Source organism: Triplophysa dalaica, chromosome 1, assembly GCF_015846415.1.
Source record: "Triplophysa dalaica isolate WHDGS20190420 chromosome 1, ASM1584641v1, whole genome shotgun sequence".
NCBI classification, from domain to species: domain Eukaryota; kingdom Metazoa; phylum Chordata; class Actinopteri; order Cypriniformes; family Nemacheilidae; genus Triplophysa; species Triplophysa dalaica.
The window spans coordinates 24,752,201-24,768,371 of record NC_079542.1 but is presented as its reverse complement, the minus strand read 5'-3'; the positions used below and the strand labels follow the sequence as shown (position 1 = coordinate 24,768,371).

Below are 16,171 nucleotides of genomic sequence, written 5' to 3'. Positions count from 1 at the left end.
CACAATTACTCACCGGACTCGAACCACGGTCTCGCCCCGCCTACTCTACTACAGCCTGCAAAGACTCTTTTCTCACATTTCTTATGCCCAGACATGTTTTGATTTTTATATTAAAAACGCATCTAAACACACACAACCTTTTCAAACAATTTCAGGAACATCAGTGTGCCTTTATACAGAAAAAAACAGGCTTGAAATGATTAAAGATGACCGAATTGACTTGATTAACATATTAACAATCTACATATTGTCTTCCTGTTGGTATAAAACAAATACCGCAAAAGCTCTATGTGCATTTTGTGACAAGTCTCAAAAAGTTTAGATTTAGAAAAAAATCTTAGAAAAAATTCAATTTCTGTTTTTTTACTCTCAAATGATTCCCAATATCATATAGATTCAGACTGACCAAATGCATACAGAAACATTGCTCTTTTGAACAATCTCGATTGGACAAATGAGATCATTCAGAGAGTGCCAGATGTGCTGTGTATAGACATGCCATAGTCATTGTTACCACAACACAAAATAAGTGGAATAATCCAAAGGTTTAAATGGGATTCTAAAAATAACAATAAATCCCAGAATGCTCTGCGCCAGCCTGGTTTTTCTATTTGAGGATGTTATTCTTCAATTCAATTTATATTATATAAATTTTGTATAGGTACAATAATACATTTGGGTTTGGCCTAGGATCAGCACATGAAAGGAAACTTTTAAAAATCATACTCGCTCTACTAAACAATATGGAGATTTTGGGAAGGTTTTTTTTTGGTTATGTCCGTCCCTTGTCCTTAGATATCTGAAAAATTCTGACTGTTGGTTTTTCTTTATTAAATATTATTGTCTGGAAAGATTACGAAGGTTACAGACTGTAAATTAGTTTATGTGTATATTCCAACACAGTCTCAAGGGAATTTGTGACATTACACAACTTAATAGAATATCATTTGCGGCACAGGACAAGAATTTCCCCTTTTTTATGTGTCAGTCAGCATGATTTTCAATCTAAAGAATTTTAATATAAGATGTCCATCATGTATAAATATGTATTATTGCAATCTGATAGGAATTCATTCCTATTTTACTAGGTGGCTCTTTCGTGTGAATTCCGATTTCCAACGATCTCATTCGTATGTTTTGTTATGATTTGACTTTTCCCCTTTGACGTTAGATTTAGGGCCGTGGTTATGGTAGCCATTTATCGTTACCTTGTGATACTCACGTTTTGTAGCAAAATTAAACTTTGCAGCTGTGATTTTAGGGTTTGCCCTGTTGAAAAAACAGCATGTGCTGGTTTGGTATGTTTTGATGTTTGATGATTTTCATGTGCGGGTCCTTGGTTGGTTAATCTGATAAAACCAGCATCAAAACAAAATTTACCCAGCATATGCTATTTTTCAACAGGGATGGGTTGAGGTATAGTGTTGGTTAGCCAACTCCTAAAATATTTCCGACTTCTTTTTATATCAGGTTACAAATATATTATTGTGCATACACACGCGGTCTGTGTATTAAAAGTTGTGCTGGTGACACGGAAAATTGTTTTCTACACTGATTCGTGCATATGATCCAGCCTGCATGACACATATGCAAAATCAGACTTCGTTTCACAAAATGTAAAGCATATTTACACTGAATCGTTCCTTATCCCATGTCAAGTGGACTTCTGAATATGCCATTCCCTACATAGGAAAAGAATATTATAATGTAGGGGTGGGATTCTTCAGATTCTAAAGAGCAAATGATTGGACAGGAAATTTGATTAGAAGCAGAAATGTGCAATGTCATTCTAGATTTTGGTGCATGGGAAATATTAGTTTTGAATCCTTATCTCCTACAAGCAAATGTTGTACACTAGCTTATATTGTAGGTAACCTTATTACACACTCCACAAAACTTAAGTTTTGATTTAATACACACACTTTTGATGGAAATGTAACACTGACAATATTTTTTGATAGCAGCATTTCCACTTTGATCATCATTGGAATGTGCAATGTTCTTTGATTTCCTTTTTTTCTGGTTAAAGGATATTATCACCTACACACGCACCTTTCTTCAGACCATAACACTGTATTTCATATTTATTCAATTATGCTAAACGTAAGAAGCCATGAAAATAATTAATTTAAAAGACGTTACTGTCCAGACAAAAATAAACTGAAAATCAGTTTAATATTTCATATCTGCGACACTACAGTCCTGTTTCAACACCATATACAAGAGATATATAAATTTCAAAATGAGTCTAAATTATGTCAGTCATCCTTCCTTCACCTGCTATGAGGTCAATAGGAATTTAGACACAGAGTGAGTGAGTTTTATATTTGGTGCAGTTGTGGTTTATAGTTTTATATAAATATATAGTTTTGTAACCTAATTCTACAGTTAACTCTTTCATTTTCATTTTTTATTTATAAAGATGTTGTCTGACAGCAGGGACAATTCGAATGAGCTGAAAATAATTTTGAAGCCACTCTGTCTGAAACATTCATTCACCAAATGCTGCAGGTCATTATTCAATGTGAAGGATATAATAAATATTTGACAAAATATTTTGATCTGATAATGATTCATATTCTGTCATATGCCTATCAAAAAACTGTCCCAGTACTTAAGAATCTGTGACTATTCAAACATGTGAGGTGTGAGAAAAAGGGTCTGCCTACGCTTTTTCTTTGTTTTTGATTTTTGAACCTAAGTGAATTTACATGACAGAATCCAAAGGCTTTCTCATATATTACATTACATAATTGAAAGAATATTGTAGGAGCAGGAATTTAGTGATTCCTGTAACAGTCCTCCCACATGATCTAATTTATTAGCTGGCTGGAAGAACATAGAGAAACAGGAATTAATGACTTTGAGATCATAAATATGAGTTCCTTTTCTGTCGGTCTCTCGACGTTGTGTCGTGCCAACAGATGGGGGTTCGTGCTGGTCTCCAATTTTCGTGCCGGTCTCCGCCCCCGGATATCCGGTATAAAAGGAAGACGGCGTGCAGCATTCATTTGCCTTTTGTTCTTCAGAGCCATCGCTCTTGAGTAAAGAACTTAAACTAAAAACTTTAAGACAAATTGCCAGAACCTATGAGGTGGAGCAGTGGATCGTCCCTATCCTGCAGCGACCTTCCCCAGGGCGTCTCGGCGGTTCCAGAGGTGTTTAGAATTTTTTTCAAAAAAGTCATTTTTAAGGACTGAGCATTTCTCCAGCGCGCCATGTCCCGCTGTTCTCTTTGGTGCGGCACCCTCATCGAGGAGGGGGATGGACACGAGAGCTGCATCAAGTGTCTGGGCGTCCAGCACGCTGAGGCAGCTTTCGTAGACACATCTTTACCGCACTGCGGCTGGTTCCTCCAGGAACCAGCTACCACTTCGTTTTTTACCCGGGCTGTGACGTCAGTGGCTAAGGTCCAGATGTCCGCTAGTGCTAGCAGCGTTAATGATATGAGGACCTCTGCGAGGGTAAACCCGCCAGCCAAGCTCTCACGCCCGCTCGCACCCCTCCTCGCTCTTCTGATCGTTCCCCAACCGACAGTGGCAAACCGTCCGGATCCGCACCCACGTATTCAGAAACGATGCGTGACGATGATGAGATGTTGCTCGCAGCTTCGGAGGGAGACTTGTTGGCATCCGACGGTGAAGACTCCGAGACGGTGAAGACTCTGAGCTCCCCCTCAAGGTGGATCGAGGCCAGGAGGAAGCAGATGTTGAGATGTCAACCATGCTAATCCGGGCAGCCGCAAGCAATGGGTTGCAGGGCACACCACTGCCTCCTCCCCAATGCTGGTGGCTGGAAACGTGGTTTCTGGGGTCGGAGCTCGGATCTCGGTGCCAAACGGCGCCCACTCCCGGTGCCATTCTTCCCGGAGGTGCATGAAGAGCTGTGCAAGACTTGGAGCGCTCCAGTCAAACCAGTCCTAGCTCCTTTACTTCCCTGGGGCAGCCAAAGGTTATGTCGATATCCCCCAGGTGGAACGTGCGGACTTCGGCATCACTGGTGTAGAAGGCTTACGCTGCTGCAGGCCAGGCTGCCTCCTCTCTTCACGGCATGGACATTCTGCAGGTCCACCAGGCCAAGGCGTTAAGAGTCCTCCACAAGGGGAAAGGCCGACCCGGGTATTATGCAGGATCTCCGTGCCGCCACTGACCTCGCCCTATGGGTGACCAAGGTGATGGCACGGTCCTTGGGTCGGATGATGTCCACGCTAGTGGTCCAAGAGAGACTCCTCTGGCTAAACCTTGCGCAGATTCGTGACACAGAGAAAGTCTGCTTTCTCGATTCACCCGTCTCGCAGGGGGGGGCTGTGTGGTGACACCCTCAAGGACCTCGCTCAGCAGTTCTCGACGGTGAAGAATCAGACAGAGGCTATTAGCCACATTCTACTTTGCCGCGACTCGGCCGCACAGAGACCTCCGAGATCTCGTGCAATGTCTGCTTCACAGGTCCAGGTCCGTCTTGGCTACTCGATCAAGTTCGCCTGAAACCCTCGCAAGTTTTGGGGCATCCTCTCCACCTCTTTCAGAGGCGTACTTCGGGCAGAGGTTGCCACCCTTCTGGCGAAACAGGCCATCGAGCTCGTCCCTCAAGCCACAATGTACAGCAGGTTTTATTGCCTGTACTTCATCGTTCCCAAGATATACGGCGGGTCGCGCCCCATTCTAGATCTGCTTACCCTGAACAAGCACCTTCACAAGCTGCCATTCAGGATGCTCACGCAGAGGCGCGATCGCAGAGGCGATTGGTTTGTGGCAATCGACCCCATGAATCCACCTCGTCTCCACTCCATACCCTCTTGGAACCTTAATGTGGTCCTATCGGGCCTCTCTGGGCCCCCCTTCGAGCCCCTCTGAGTTTCTGATCTTCATCAACTTACACCAGTGTGCTATCTGCCTTCCTTCTTATCCATCAGTTGGTTAAGAACAGGCATCCCGTCCATCACTAAGCCAGGGAGAGCCCCCCTTAGGCCGGGACATCATGTGAACTATCACAGATAGCTCTAACCGGAACTAGTGCTACCGGATGTCTGTAACACCCCCTCAGTAGGCTGTTCCTTCTGATGTATCCTCATGAGATGGTTCCCACTCCTGGTAACCCATGACCTCCCCCAGGTGGACCTCCACCTCGCGGTTAACTACTCAGTCCACATGTCCCATGTGATCTCCTCCAATGGTAAGACTATATCTATATCCACTGTATTTCTCCTCCCGGGTAGGAAGTGGCCTCTGCAGCGCATCCCTAATTAAGGAAGTTGCGCTCACCTATTGTAAACCCGATCCTTATTTATACACAATTTAGGATGCAGTATTAACATTTTTGTTATGTAATCTTTTACTTACTGAATTTGACTTGATTTTAAGCACATTATTGGGACAATCTCTGAGTAAAAGCTAGGTGAGATTTTGATACAGCAAGAGAGAAGACATTGATGATGACATGCTTTTCGTTTATTTGGCAAAAAAAAAGAGAATGTGTATTGTTATCTCTACAGGAACTTGTGCCTTTTTAGCACACAAAGATTGAAATGAATTTGCTTTTATCAAACTGCCAACTTCAGTGTAGCTCTTACTAAAAATATTTTAAAAGAAAAAGAGAGGAACTCTTACAAGCTCTGTCTTTTAAACAAGTCAAAATACTTTAAACATAAATAAATAATATTATGTTATAACATAATATAATGAGGCTATAACAATAGCAAAGACCATAATCATACAGTCAAGCATAAGTTTAACCATCTAAACACAAAAACAGTATAAACATTGCTTCTATTCCCTGAGAGTGAGGATACATTTCTTTCACTTGAAATAAAGTGAAGTATCTGGAAACTAGACATTAAAGTGCCACTTTTTAAATTTAAATATTAAAAACAAAAATGCTTGCAATCAAAATTGCTATAAAATGTTGCATAAAAACTGTATTTAGGAAAAGTTCAAAAGTTATCTTTTATGTCATATGTCACAACCAGTTTTCATGTATCTTGCCATTTGTCAGCATTTCACATTGCTGTCGGATGGCTTTGTCAACTCTGAGGTTTAATTTTGTTGAAATTCAAAAACATTGGACTAGAATGGCCACAATTCATCTTGAAATCTTGTTTTGAAATTAAAATTAACAAGACTATAAAGTAACAAAAGATAATGTTCGTTTTTCGCAGTACTCCTCATAATTATTTTCAATTCCTGTAACATTGGGTGTTAATATTTTTTAGTCCAACCAACCCTGTACTTTCTTTATGGTGCAATTGTACTGATATTGATGTATCAGTGTCAATCAATCAATTTCAATCAATCAATTTCACATGGTGATGATTCCAGAGTCATTCAATCTAATCTTTGTTCTGCAGTGTGTTTGTCTTCTCCATTTGTCTCCTGGTTTTTATCGACAGCATCAAGACTAATGAACTACTCAGCACTGATCTCTTGTCCTTATTTCACAAAAACACACTCAAATAGAGAATTGGCTTATAAAACCATTTAACCTTCCTGCCAGGAAGCAGCGGTGTTAAAATTTCTCAGTAGAATGTCAGACCCCCACAACATTTTTCAATGTAGAATTTCTATATTGCAAAATGTTTCAGCATTTTACTTTCCAAATTCAAATATGTAATTAGAGGCACATTTATTTAGGTCAGTTTTTGAAATGCTTTAAGGTAAAATGTTCTTCAATTTTTGTCTTTATTTTGTATTTAAGTAAGAGATAATGTGCCGTCAGATGGTCGTTATCTTTACAGATTGACAGGTGAATCATGTATTAACCTGAGTGGCTTTATTTAGGGTGACCTGACGTTGAACAAGAGTTTTTTTTATAATAACAACTTGTTGGCTGTATCACTCTTTTTAAATGCCTACTAACCTCATATTACTTAACATGAAATATTGATATGAAATAACTCTTCACCACATGACGTCAGCAACAAAAAAGAGGTAGGACTATACTGACTCTCCAATGGCTAGGAACTTTTAACCCTCCCCTGCAGGCCCAATTTACAACAAACCATTCAAAAAGTGAAGGACAAAATAAAGCCCTGCCCTACATTTTTTTCTGATTTCGTAAGCCGTTTCATTTGGATACAAAAAGAAGTCAATCGCAACTTCATGGTGACTTTAAGGCAAGACACAAAGTCAATTTGGTGCACTTGTAAATATAATCTCATATATTTTATTTAAAAAAAGGCATTCTGTCGCTGTCCTTTCGAAACCTCAGGAAATGGAAAAACATTTTAAATGTAAAAAGTTAAAAAGTTGACAAGAGTTTTTTTATACTTTTTATTGATTGGATATTTGCAAAACCAAGTGAAAAAAGGGTGACCAATAATAACTCATTAAATATGTAGGTACAAGGTTAGATGGACCGCAGCGATATTTAATTTAAGTGTAATATTAAACTGCAACTGTCAAGACCACTCAAGTTTTTAGCGATCATTATTGGATTCGCTTAATAGGACTATGTAACAAGATTCAAGATATGGAAGGAAGGAGGCGGGAAGCAGCAAACGTTTCAACAGTTTAATCAAATAATAACAAAGTATAAAAGACAGCCGGCAGCCCCTCACGGACGACTGCCGGCAACACAAACATAAATATAAACTTAACATATGTTCGGGCCCGGTCCTCTCTCTTCGACGGTCTGGTCGCTCGTTCCTTTTATATGCTCCCAATCTCCTACGTGATTCGAGCCCAGTGTGCGCACAGCTGGCGCTCATTCACAATTACTCACCGGTCTCGAACCACGTTCTCGCCCCGCCTACTCTACTACAGACTAGTTGTAATAATCCCGCTATTTCAGCACAGTTAAATAGCCCTATAGGACATTTCCCACGCCTTATGCAGGGGGAAGAAGTCAAGAATTGAATAGAGGAAAGGAAGTCTGAGGTTCCTGGTTCATCAGGTAGGCATCCTCTGTGTTTGAGGGATAAATGATTATAGAAATACATAGCATGCTTACCTTTCCTTGCCATTATCAGAGAGACAGTTCATGAGTTGTGTGTCCCAATTTCATCACATTATTCTTAGTGAAAGATGGCTTTTGGTGAGGTGCTGCTTATAATGCTCTTTGTATGGACGACACATCGTCAGTTGTGCACCTCAGCCTCATTGGGTGTTTCGGCCCTTTATTACAATACACCCTCAGCCAAGGGAGGCATTTTTACAAGGTCTGTTACAAGGCTCTCCTTCTTCTTCGTGTATTTTTGCTAGGTGGCTCTTGGTCGCAGTCACTGTGTGCAGCTATATTACACGTCAGAGGAGATCTGGCCTTCCCGGCTGAGCCTGGTTTCTCCCAAGTTTTTTTTCTTTTTCATCATTGGAGTTTGGGTTCGTAGCCACAGCAGGGCAGTGTTGGCTTGATCACAGGGAGACTGCATCTATCTATTTATTTATTGGATATTTTTGAATAAAAGCATCTGCCAAATGCCACATCGTGAAAAGCGCTATATAAATAAATTGAATTGAAAAAAAAAAGTTGGCATACCAGATATTATTTCTTTCAAATGCTTCGTTAATGGCCTCTTTCCAAGTTACAGTCAACTCAACTATGAGGACTGTCCTACTGGAGCTGGACCACAGAACCATGTCGATCCGTAGGTTCGTCGCTGCGATTTCCATGGAGGAAACTGAGTCTGTGGTTTAAATCAACTCGCATTTCCCAATCCCTGGATATACTTAGCAGTCCTGAAACTGGGATTAAAGTTCTAATGAACTGGCCTTGTTTATAGTTTTATACTGTTTTATGAGGTCTAGTTATGACGTTCGCTTGATTTTTATATTCAAAAACACCAAAATCAACTCAACTCAACTCAACTTTATTTATATAGTCCTTTTTACTATTTTCATTGTTACAAAGCAGCTGTACATGAGACACATTGAATCCAAGTATGAATTCGAAAGCAGCCCCCCCGGCCAGGCAGATAGTGCAAAACAATATGCAAACGGTGGTGAGGAACCCAAAACTCCCATTGAGAAAAAAAGTTTTGAGTCCAGCTCTTCAAATGCTCGGTTTTAATGGGCATGCCGCATTGAGGCCTTTATAAGTAAATGCCCACTGCTTTGATTGTAGAGCAGTTTGTGTGGTTGGAGCCTTCTGTGAATTTGATTAGAGATGTAACGTTAGGTTACACATTAGCACCATTCACAGTTTTCGCATAGCATTAGTATTATTTGGAGATAATATACAGTTGAAAGAAAAAGTATGTGAACCCTTTGGGCTTACTTGGATTTCTTCATAAATTGGTCATAAAATGTGTTCTGATCTTCATCTAAGTCACAACAATAGAGAAACACAGTCTGCTTAAACTAATACCACACAAACATTATACGTTTTCATGTTTTTATTGAACACAACATGTAAACATTCATAGTGCAGGGTGGAAAAAGTATGTGAACCTTTGGGTTTAATAACTGGTTTACCCTCCTTTGGCAGCAATAACCTCAACCAAACATTTCCTATAGTTGCAGATCAGGCCTGCACAACGGTCAGGAGAAATTTTGGACCATTCCTCTTTACAAAAGTGTTTCAGTTCAGCAATATTCTTGGGATGTCTGGTTTGAATCGCTCTCTTGAGGTCATGCCACAGCATCTCAATCAGGTTGAGGTCAGGACTCTGACTGGGCCACTCCAGAAGGCATATTTTCTTCTGTTGAAGCCATTCTGTTGTTGATTTACTTCTATATTTTGGGTCGTTGTCCTGTTGCATCGTCCATCCTCTGTTAAGCTTCAGTTGGCGGACAGATGGTCTTAAGTTTTCCTGCAAAATGTCTTGATAAACTTTGGAATTCATTTTTCCATCGATGACAGTAATCCGTCCAGGGCCTGAGGCAGCAAAGCAGCCCCAAACCATGATGCCCCTTCCAACATATTTCACAGGTGGGATGAGGTTTTGATGTTGGTGTGCTGTGCCTTTTGTTTTCCACACATAGCGTTGTGTGTTCTTTCCAAACAACTCAATTTTGGTTTCATCGGTCCACAGAATGTTTTGCCAGTAGTGCTGTGGAACATCCAGGTGCTCTTTTGCAAACTTCAAACGTGCTGCAATGTTTTTTTTGGACAGTATTGACTTCCTCCGTGGTGTCCTCCCATGAAGTCCATTCTTGTTTAATGTTTTCCTTATTGTAGATTTGTCAACAAAAATATTAGCATGTGCCAGAGATTTCTGTAACTGTAGAGCTGACACTCTAGGATTCTTCTTCACCTCATTGAGCATTCTGCGCTGTGCTCTTGCAGTCATCTTTACAGGACAACCACGCCTAGGGAGTGTAGCAACAGTGCTGAACTTTCTCCATTTGTAGACAATCTGTCTTACCGTGGACACATGGACATCAAGGCTTTTAGATATACTTTTGTAGCCCTTTCCAGCTTTATGTAAGTCAACAATTCTTGATCGTAGGTCTTCTGAGAGCTCTTTTGTGCGAGGCATGGTTCACATCAGACAACGCTTCTTCAGAACAGTAAACTCATAACTGGTGTGTGTTTTTTATTGGACAGGCCAGCTTTAATCAACACATCCAATCTCATCACATTGATTGGACCCCAGGTTGGCTGACTCCTGGCTCCAATTAGCTCTTGGAGAAGTCATTAGCCTAGGGTTTCACATACTTTTTCCACCCTGCACTATGAATGTTTACATGTTGTGTTCAATAAAAACATGAAAACGTATAATGTTTGTGCGGTATTAGTTTAAGCAGACTGTCTTTCTCTATTGCTGTGACTTAGATGAAGATCAGAACACATTTTATGACCAATTTATGAAGAAATCCAAGTAAGCCCAAAGGGTTCACATACTTTTTCTTGTATAATCTGAGAATATTTGTTTTCTATTTGAACTGGTTTCATTATTTTACAGCACAAAACATTTTATTGTTATTGTGAGTATACAAAAAATGCAGACAGTTAACAGATTCGAACTATGAAATTATTCTCGTCAGTATGACCGAACAGTTTTTTAAATCCAAGTGATCTCACCGGCGTGTCCATGTTAGCCGGTCATGCAATATATAAGCGAGCTGCTATTCAGCTTCCACACACAGTCCACACAAACACTTGAACATGCGCACATTTAATATAGACATTAGCCTACATGTAATACAGAGAAGCCCTTCTTTATTTTAAGATGATTTTAATGTTTTAAGAACGTACAAATTCAGGCTACGCCGTTATAAACAGATTCCCCAATTCATTTTATTATGAGATGAGATGTAGGCCTATCAGTGATGATCGATGATCACAATCCTAATTATAAAAAAACAACCAAGGCAAAATTATGACAAACAGAAACGATTAATTCATTACATTAGTAATCGTTTTATTACACTGACTATAAAGAAATTACTTTCTTACCTTTCCTTGTGGTTCTTGTAAATGTCGGACAGAATTCGACGTTGTGGTTGTCGCGTCAGAAATCCTCGCGTTGCATACTCTGCATCTGGCAAATCTTTTTTTATTTTCACGGTCCAGTTCAAAGTCCTTTTAGCCAAACGGGGTTCATCTGTGGAGCTCGACTGTTGTCCGCCATTGTAACGGCCACAACTGTTTCAAGCCGCCAGGCGCATGAGCAGTTTCCTCTCTATCGTAACTGCTCTAGAGTAATTGGCCGTTAAACCTTGTTTGGCGCGGTTTGAGTTGAGCAGCGATAAAGGCACAGGCGCTGTAGTGCTGCTGAGTCACAATAATTATTTTAACTGATTTCATTACTTTACTTTACTTTATTAAAAGTTCAAGTCAATGTCGACTCTTCCATTTAAAGTCAAGTCAAGTCTCAAGTCACATGCTCTCAAATCAAAGTCAAGTAAAGTCAAGTAATTTTCTTACTTCAATCAAGCAAGTCGCAAGTCTTGAAAATTGTGACTCGAGTCAGACTCGAGTCAAGTCATGTGACTCGAGTCCCCCAACTCTGATAAGGATTATTCTATGATTTTATGAATTATGGCTCTCTGTAGGCCAGTGCAGCGAGATGTGACAGGTTAGTGGAGAACCAGACTGTAGCATATCATTTTAAGTCAATTACCCTCATTTATCCTAAAGACAAAGCGACACTATTCGTATATGATCTATTCGTCTTTGATCTTTTACTATTACTAGATAATTTTTTGGAGCTTTGATTGTGGTGTTATCTCAGCATTTCTAAATGCATGATTCTGTGTGTCTTTTTGTGTTACAGATACAATCTACATGAAGATCCTTCATCCCCAGCTGGCTAGAAGAAATGCTATGGATATCCTTAACGCAGTAGATTTCTCCTTTATATAACATTCTAACTTAATCACACTGCAGTTTGTTACACTGTACGAACACACCAAACTTCTTTCCATAAGTGGCCATCAGCGGTCATAATTGAAAAGAGCGACTGACACTAACACATTCAGATGATGGGGGCACCTGGCGGGTCAGTTCTAGCTGGGTTCGGTTCTACAACATCATCCCTAGACTTAGTTGGCTGGATGGTCTCGCCCGGTAATACTACCTTGAGTCTGAACCACAGCATCTTCGGGACCGACCACAGCTTTAATCTCTCCACATCGTCCTCTTCTTCATCCTCTCCCCATGGGGTAGAAAGGGATGCTATGAAGGAGAAGAACTGGCCAGCCCTTTTGATACTGGTGATTATTTCTTTAACAATTGGAGGGAATATTTTGGTTATTTTGGCTGTGTCGCTGGAGAAGAAGCTTCAGAATGCAACAAACTTCTTCCTGCGTTCGCTAGCAGTGGCAGACATGCTGGTGGGCATCTTGGTCATGCCCATCTCTCTGATTAACATCCTGTATGGTGAGTAAACACGGAGCTCAATTCTCTGAACTCATAATCTTCACTGCAAGGGGCTGGATTTCAAAAGGATAACTAAGTAGTTATGGGTGTTTTTTAGGCCTACATTGTGTGAATTCGTTTTTATAAATTATAAAAATGCATACTAGAGGCAAACTTAAAAATAATGCATCCCAATATTAAGTTCTTATCACCTACACAATGTACCACTGAGAAGCCATTTTTTTAATTAGCTCTAAAGCGGCCTTTCCATGTAAGACCCAGGGGCTTTTTCAATGGTACGAGCAAACCCTTCTCCTCCAAACAACATGCCACAATCATTGTACAAATGACATATCAGGATCTACCCTGGTTAAATAACACATTTAATTGGTCTCTTTTCGCCAAAACACAGGAGATCCTAATGCTCTCTCTTTTAAAGAAAAAAGGGTTGATTTAGCCTGCAAATTTTACACAAACTTAATTATGTATGGTAAAGAGCACTGCAAAGTTAGAAAAAGAAAGAGCCAGAGGTGAAAAATCTTAATGGCTTTATAATAGGCTACTGTATAGCATGAAAACTCCCTTCACACATAAAATGAGAGATTTTGAGAGGAGACCGACAGCAGGGAGGGTGAGGTTGTGCGGAATCATATTGAGAAAAACAGAAGCTTGTTTGGCAGAATTCAGATCGTTTTCAAGTTCAGCCACCACAGAGCTGCTGTCTGCTTTAGAGTATTTCTGGCTTTAGCTATCCATGTAGAGACCACACTGCCCAACTCTCCCCAGCCATGGGGGAGTTCGTCTCAGAATGCATTGTTAAGGCCTCTTGCCCCTTGCCAAACACTGCACATAGTGGTCTAGCACAACTCTCTCAGACTCTCTTCTGTATTGATTGTTGAAGATGTCCTAGTTTTAAATGATCTTAGCCGGATGTCAGCTGTAGATAATACACATGATGAACTTGCATTTGTTAGATTGAAAGCAAATGTTTTTGATCAGTAGAAAGAGATATTGACCAGTATAGAAGCCTGCAGACCCTCAGAGCAAACAGAATATTGGAAAAGTTTGCGTTTAAAGCCGACTGTCACACATGTGTACATACTGGAACACTGCACATACACATGTACACACACACATGTGCAGTACGGCTTCATATATTAAATGAGCATACAACAGAAAACTGGGCTTATTTTCAAATGTGGATAAGAGCAGTGGATAAAATCATGTATTTTCAAAAGAAGTATATAATACAAGTTTACGTCTTGGTTACGGATGTAACCTCTTTTCCCTGATGGAGGGAATGAGACCTTGTCTCGAACTGACAAATGGGGTTTGACTTGAGAACCAATCATCTTCTGACTAGTTTTGAAAGATTGGCCAACACAATTTGCATGCCGGACTCTGCCCCCAGATATCCTTGTATAAAAGGGAGACGGCGTGCTGCATTCATTAATCTTTGGGCTGAGGAGCCTGAGAGCCTCTCTTGAGTGCTACAGCGGGCGGCACTTGTTGTGACATGGAGGACAAAACATCTCATTCCCTTCATCAGGGAACAGAGGTTACATCCGTTAACAAGACATTCCCTTTTCCTATGGAAAACGCCACTGCGCTGTACAGGTCACAATCTCTAGCGAAACGACGCTGATTGGCCTGGGTGTGTCAGACGTCAGCGCTAGCGAGATATTGTAACCGTCCAGTGGATTGTAACCGTCGAGTTTTGGAAGGTGGGAAGCCCCTGCCACCAGCCGAAAAAGACGATGGCCTTGTTTCTCTAACAGCAACCCAGTCCCACTCCACGATCGACACCAGAAAACAGAGTTGTCCGACATCAACCACAAAACAAGGCCAAGCCGGACCCACACAGCCCCAGCAGACGAATCCCCACAACCAACGAGCCCCCCCCACTCCCCACAAACACCCACCCAGGAACCTCCAATCAGGCCCACTGAATGCAGCTATAACTTCAAACTGCTGAAATGTGATGTAAGTTTAGGTTTAAATACCAAGTATTGTGACTTCAGCATTAATGTGACAATTAGTCCGTCATTGCTCTTGGTTGGGGATGGAGTGGTCTGAGCTGGGATGGTCCGATGGTCGTATTTCTCTTGGGTGGTGGTGGAATAGCCTTAGATGGAGCTGGGATGGTCAGTCTGCAGCTGTAGCTGGCGTAATCTCTAGGTGGGGATGGACATATGTCGATCATCTGGACCTGGCGGAATTTCTTCCTACCTTGGGATGGGCATCCCGAGGCGGAGGCAGAAAGAGAATAATCAGCGTAGCTGCTGTTCATTAACCATGCATTAAGTGAAAGCTTGGCTGAAAAGATGTGTTTTTAATCTAGATTTAAATTGGGAGAGTGTGTCTGACCCTCGAATAGTATCAGGAAGGCTATTCCAGAGTTTAGGTGCTACGTATGAGAAAGCTCGACCCCCTTTAGTGGATTTAGTTATTCTAGGTGTTAGCAAAAGTCCTGAGCTTGGAGATCGTAGAGAGCATGATGGGTTGTAATGTGATAAAAGCTCAGTTAAGTAAGTAGGGGCTAAACCGTTAAAGGGTTTATAAGTAATTAAAATAATTTTAAAATCAATACGATACTTTATGGGTAGCCAGGGAAGCTATGATAAAATTGGGGTTATGTGATTGTATTTTCTTGACCTGGTAAGAACTCTGGCAGCTGCATTCTGAACTAACTGTAGTTTGTTTATTGATGATACAAGACAACCACTAAGTAGAGCATTACGATAGTCAAGTCTTGAGGTCACAAATGCATGAATAAGCTTTTCTGCGTCAGCAACACATAAAATAGTTTGTAATATGGCAACATTTCTAATGTGGAAGAAGCCTGTTTTTGTGATATTTGACATGTGATTTTTAAATGACAGGTTGCCGTTTAATATAACACCTAGGTTTTTAACTGTATTTGTTGGAGTAACAGTACTGCCTTCAATTTGCAGGTTGTAATCAGAGATATTCTGTTTACGTGTTTTTGGTGATATAAGTAATACTTCTGTTTTGCTATAGTTTAAAAGAAGGAAGTTACTAGTCATCCAATGTTTTATGTCTTCGATGCACTCTGCCAGTTTGGATAGTTTGAAGGAATCATCTGGTCTTGATGAGATATACAGTATAGCTGAGTATCATCTGCATAACAGTGGAAGCTAATTCCATGTTTTCTAATAATGTTGCCGAGGGGCAGCATGTATATGGAGAAAAGCAGGGGTCCTAAAACCGATCCCTGAGGTAATCCATACTATACTTCCGTGAGATTTTACCAATTTCCATTTAAATGGACATATTGATATCTGTCTCAAAAGTAAGATCTGAACCATTGTAGTGCCTGTCCCTGAATACCTGTATAATTGTGGAAACGATCTAATAGTATTTTATGGTCTACAGAATCGAAAGCACCACTAAGGTCAAGCAGGACTAAGAGTGA

The 16,171-nt window shown here is 40.6% G+C and overlaps 1 protein-coding gene across 1 annotated transcript in view; it reads left to right on the top strand.

The window, feature by feature from the left end:
* The window catches only part of htr2cl1 (5-hydroxytryptamine (serotonin) receptor 2C, G protein-coupled-like 1), a 119,478-nt gene that overhangs the window by 91,013 nt on the left and 12,294 nt on the right, over positions 1 to 16,171 (top strand). The window contains exon 3 of the mRNA XM_056756941.1: positions 12,152 to 12,756. Coding sequence (XP_056612919.1) covers positions 12,357 to 12,756 — 400 coding nt within the window. The 5' untranslated portion in view covers positions 12,152 to 12,356. The remainder of the gene's footprint in view (positions 1 to 12,151; positions 12,757 to 16,171) is intronic.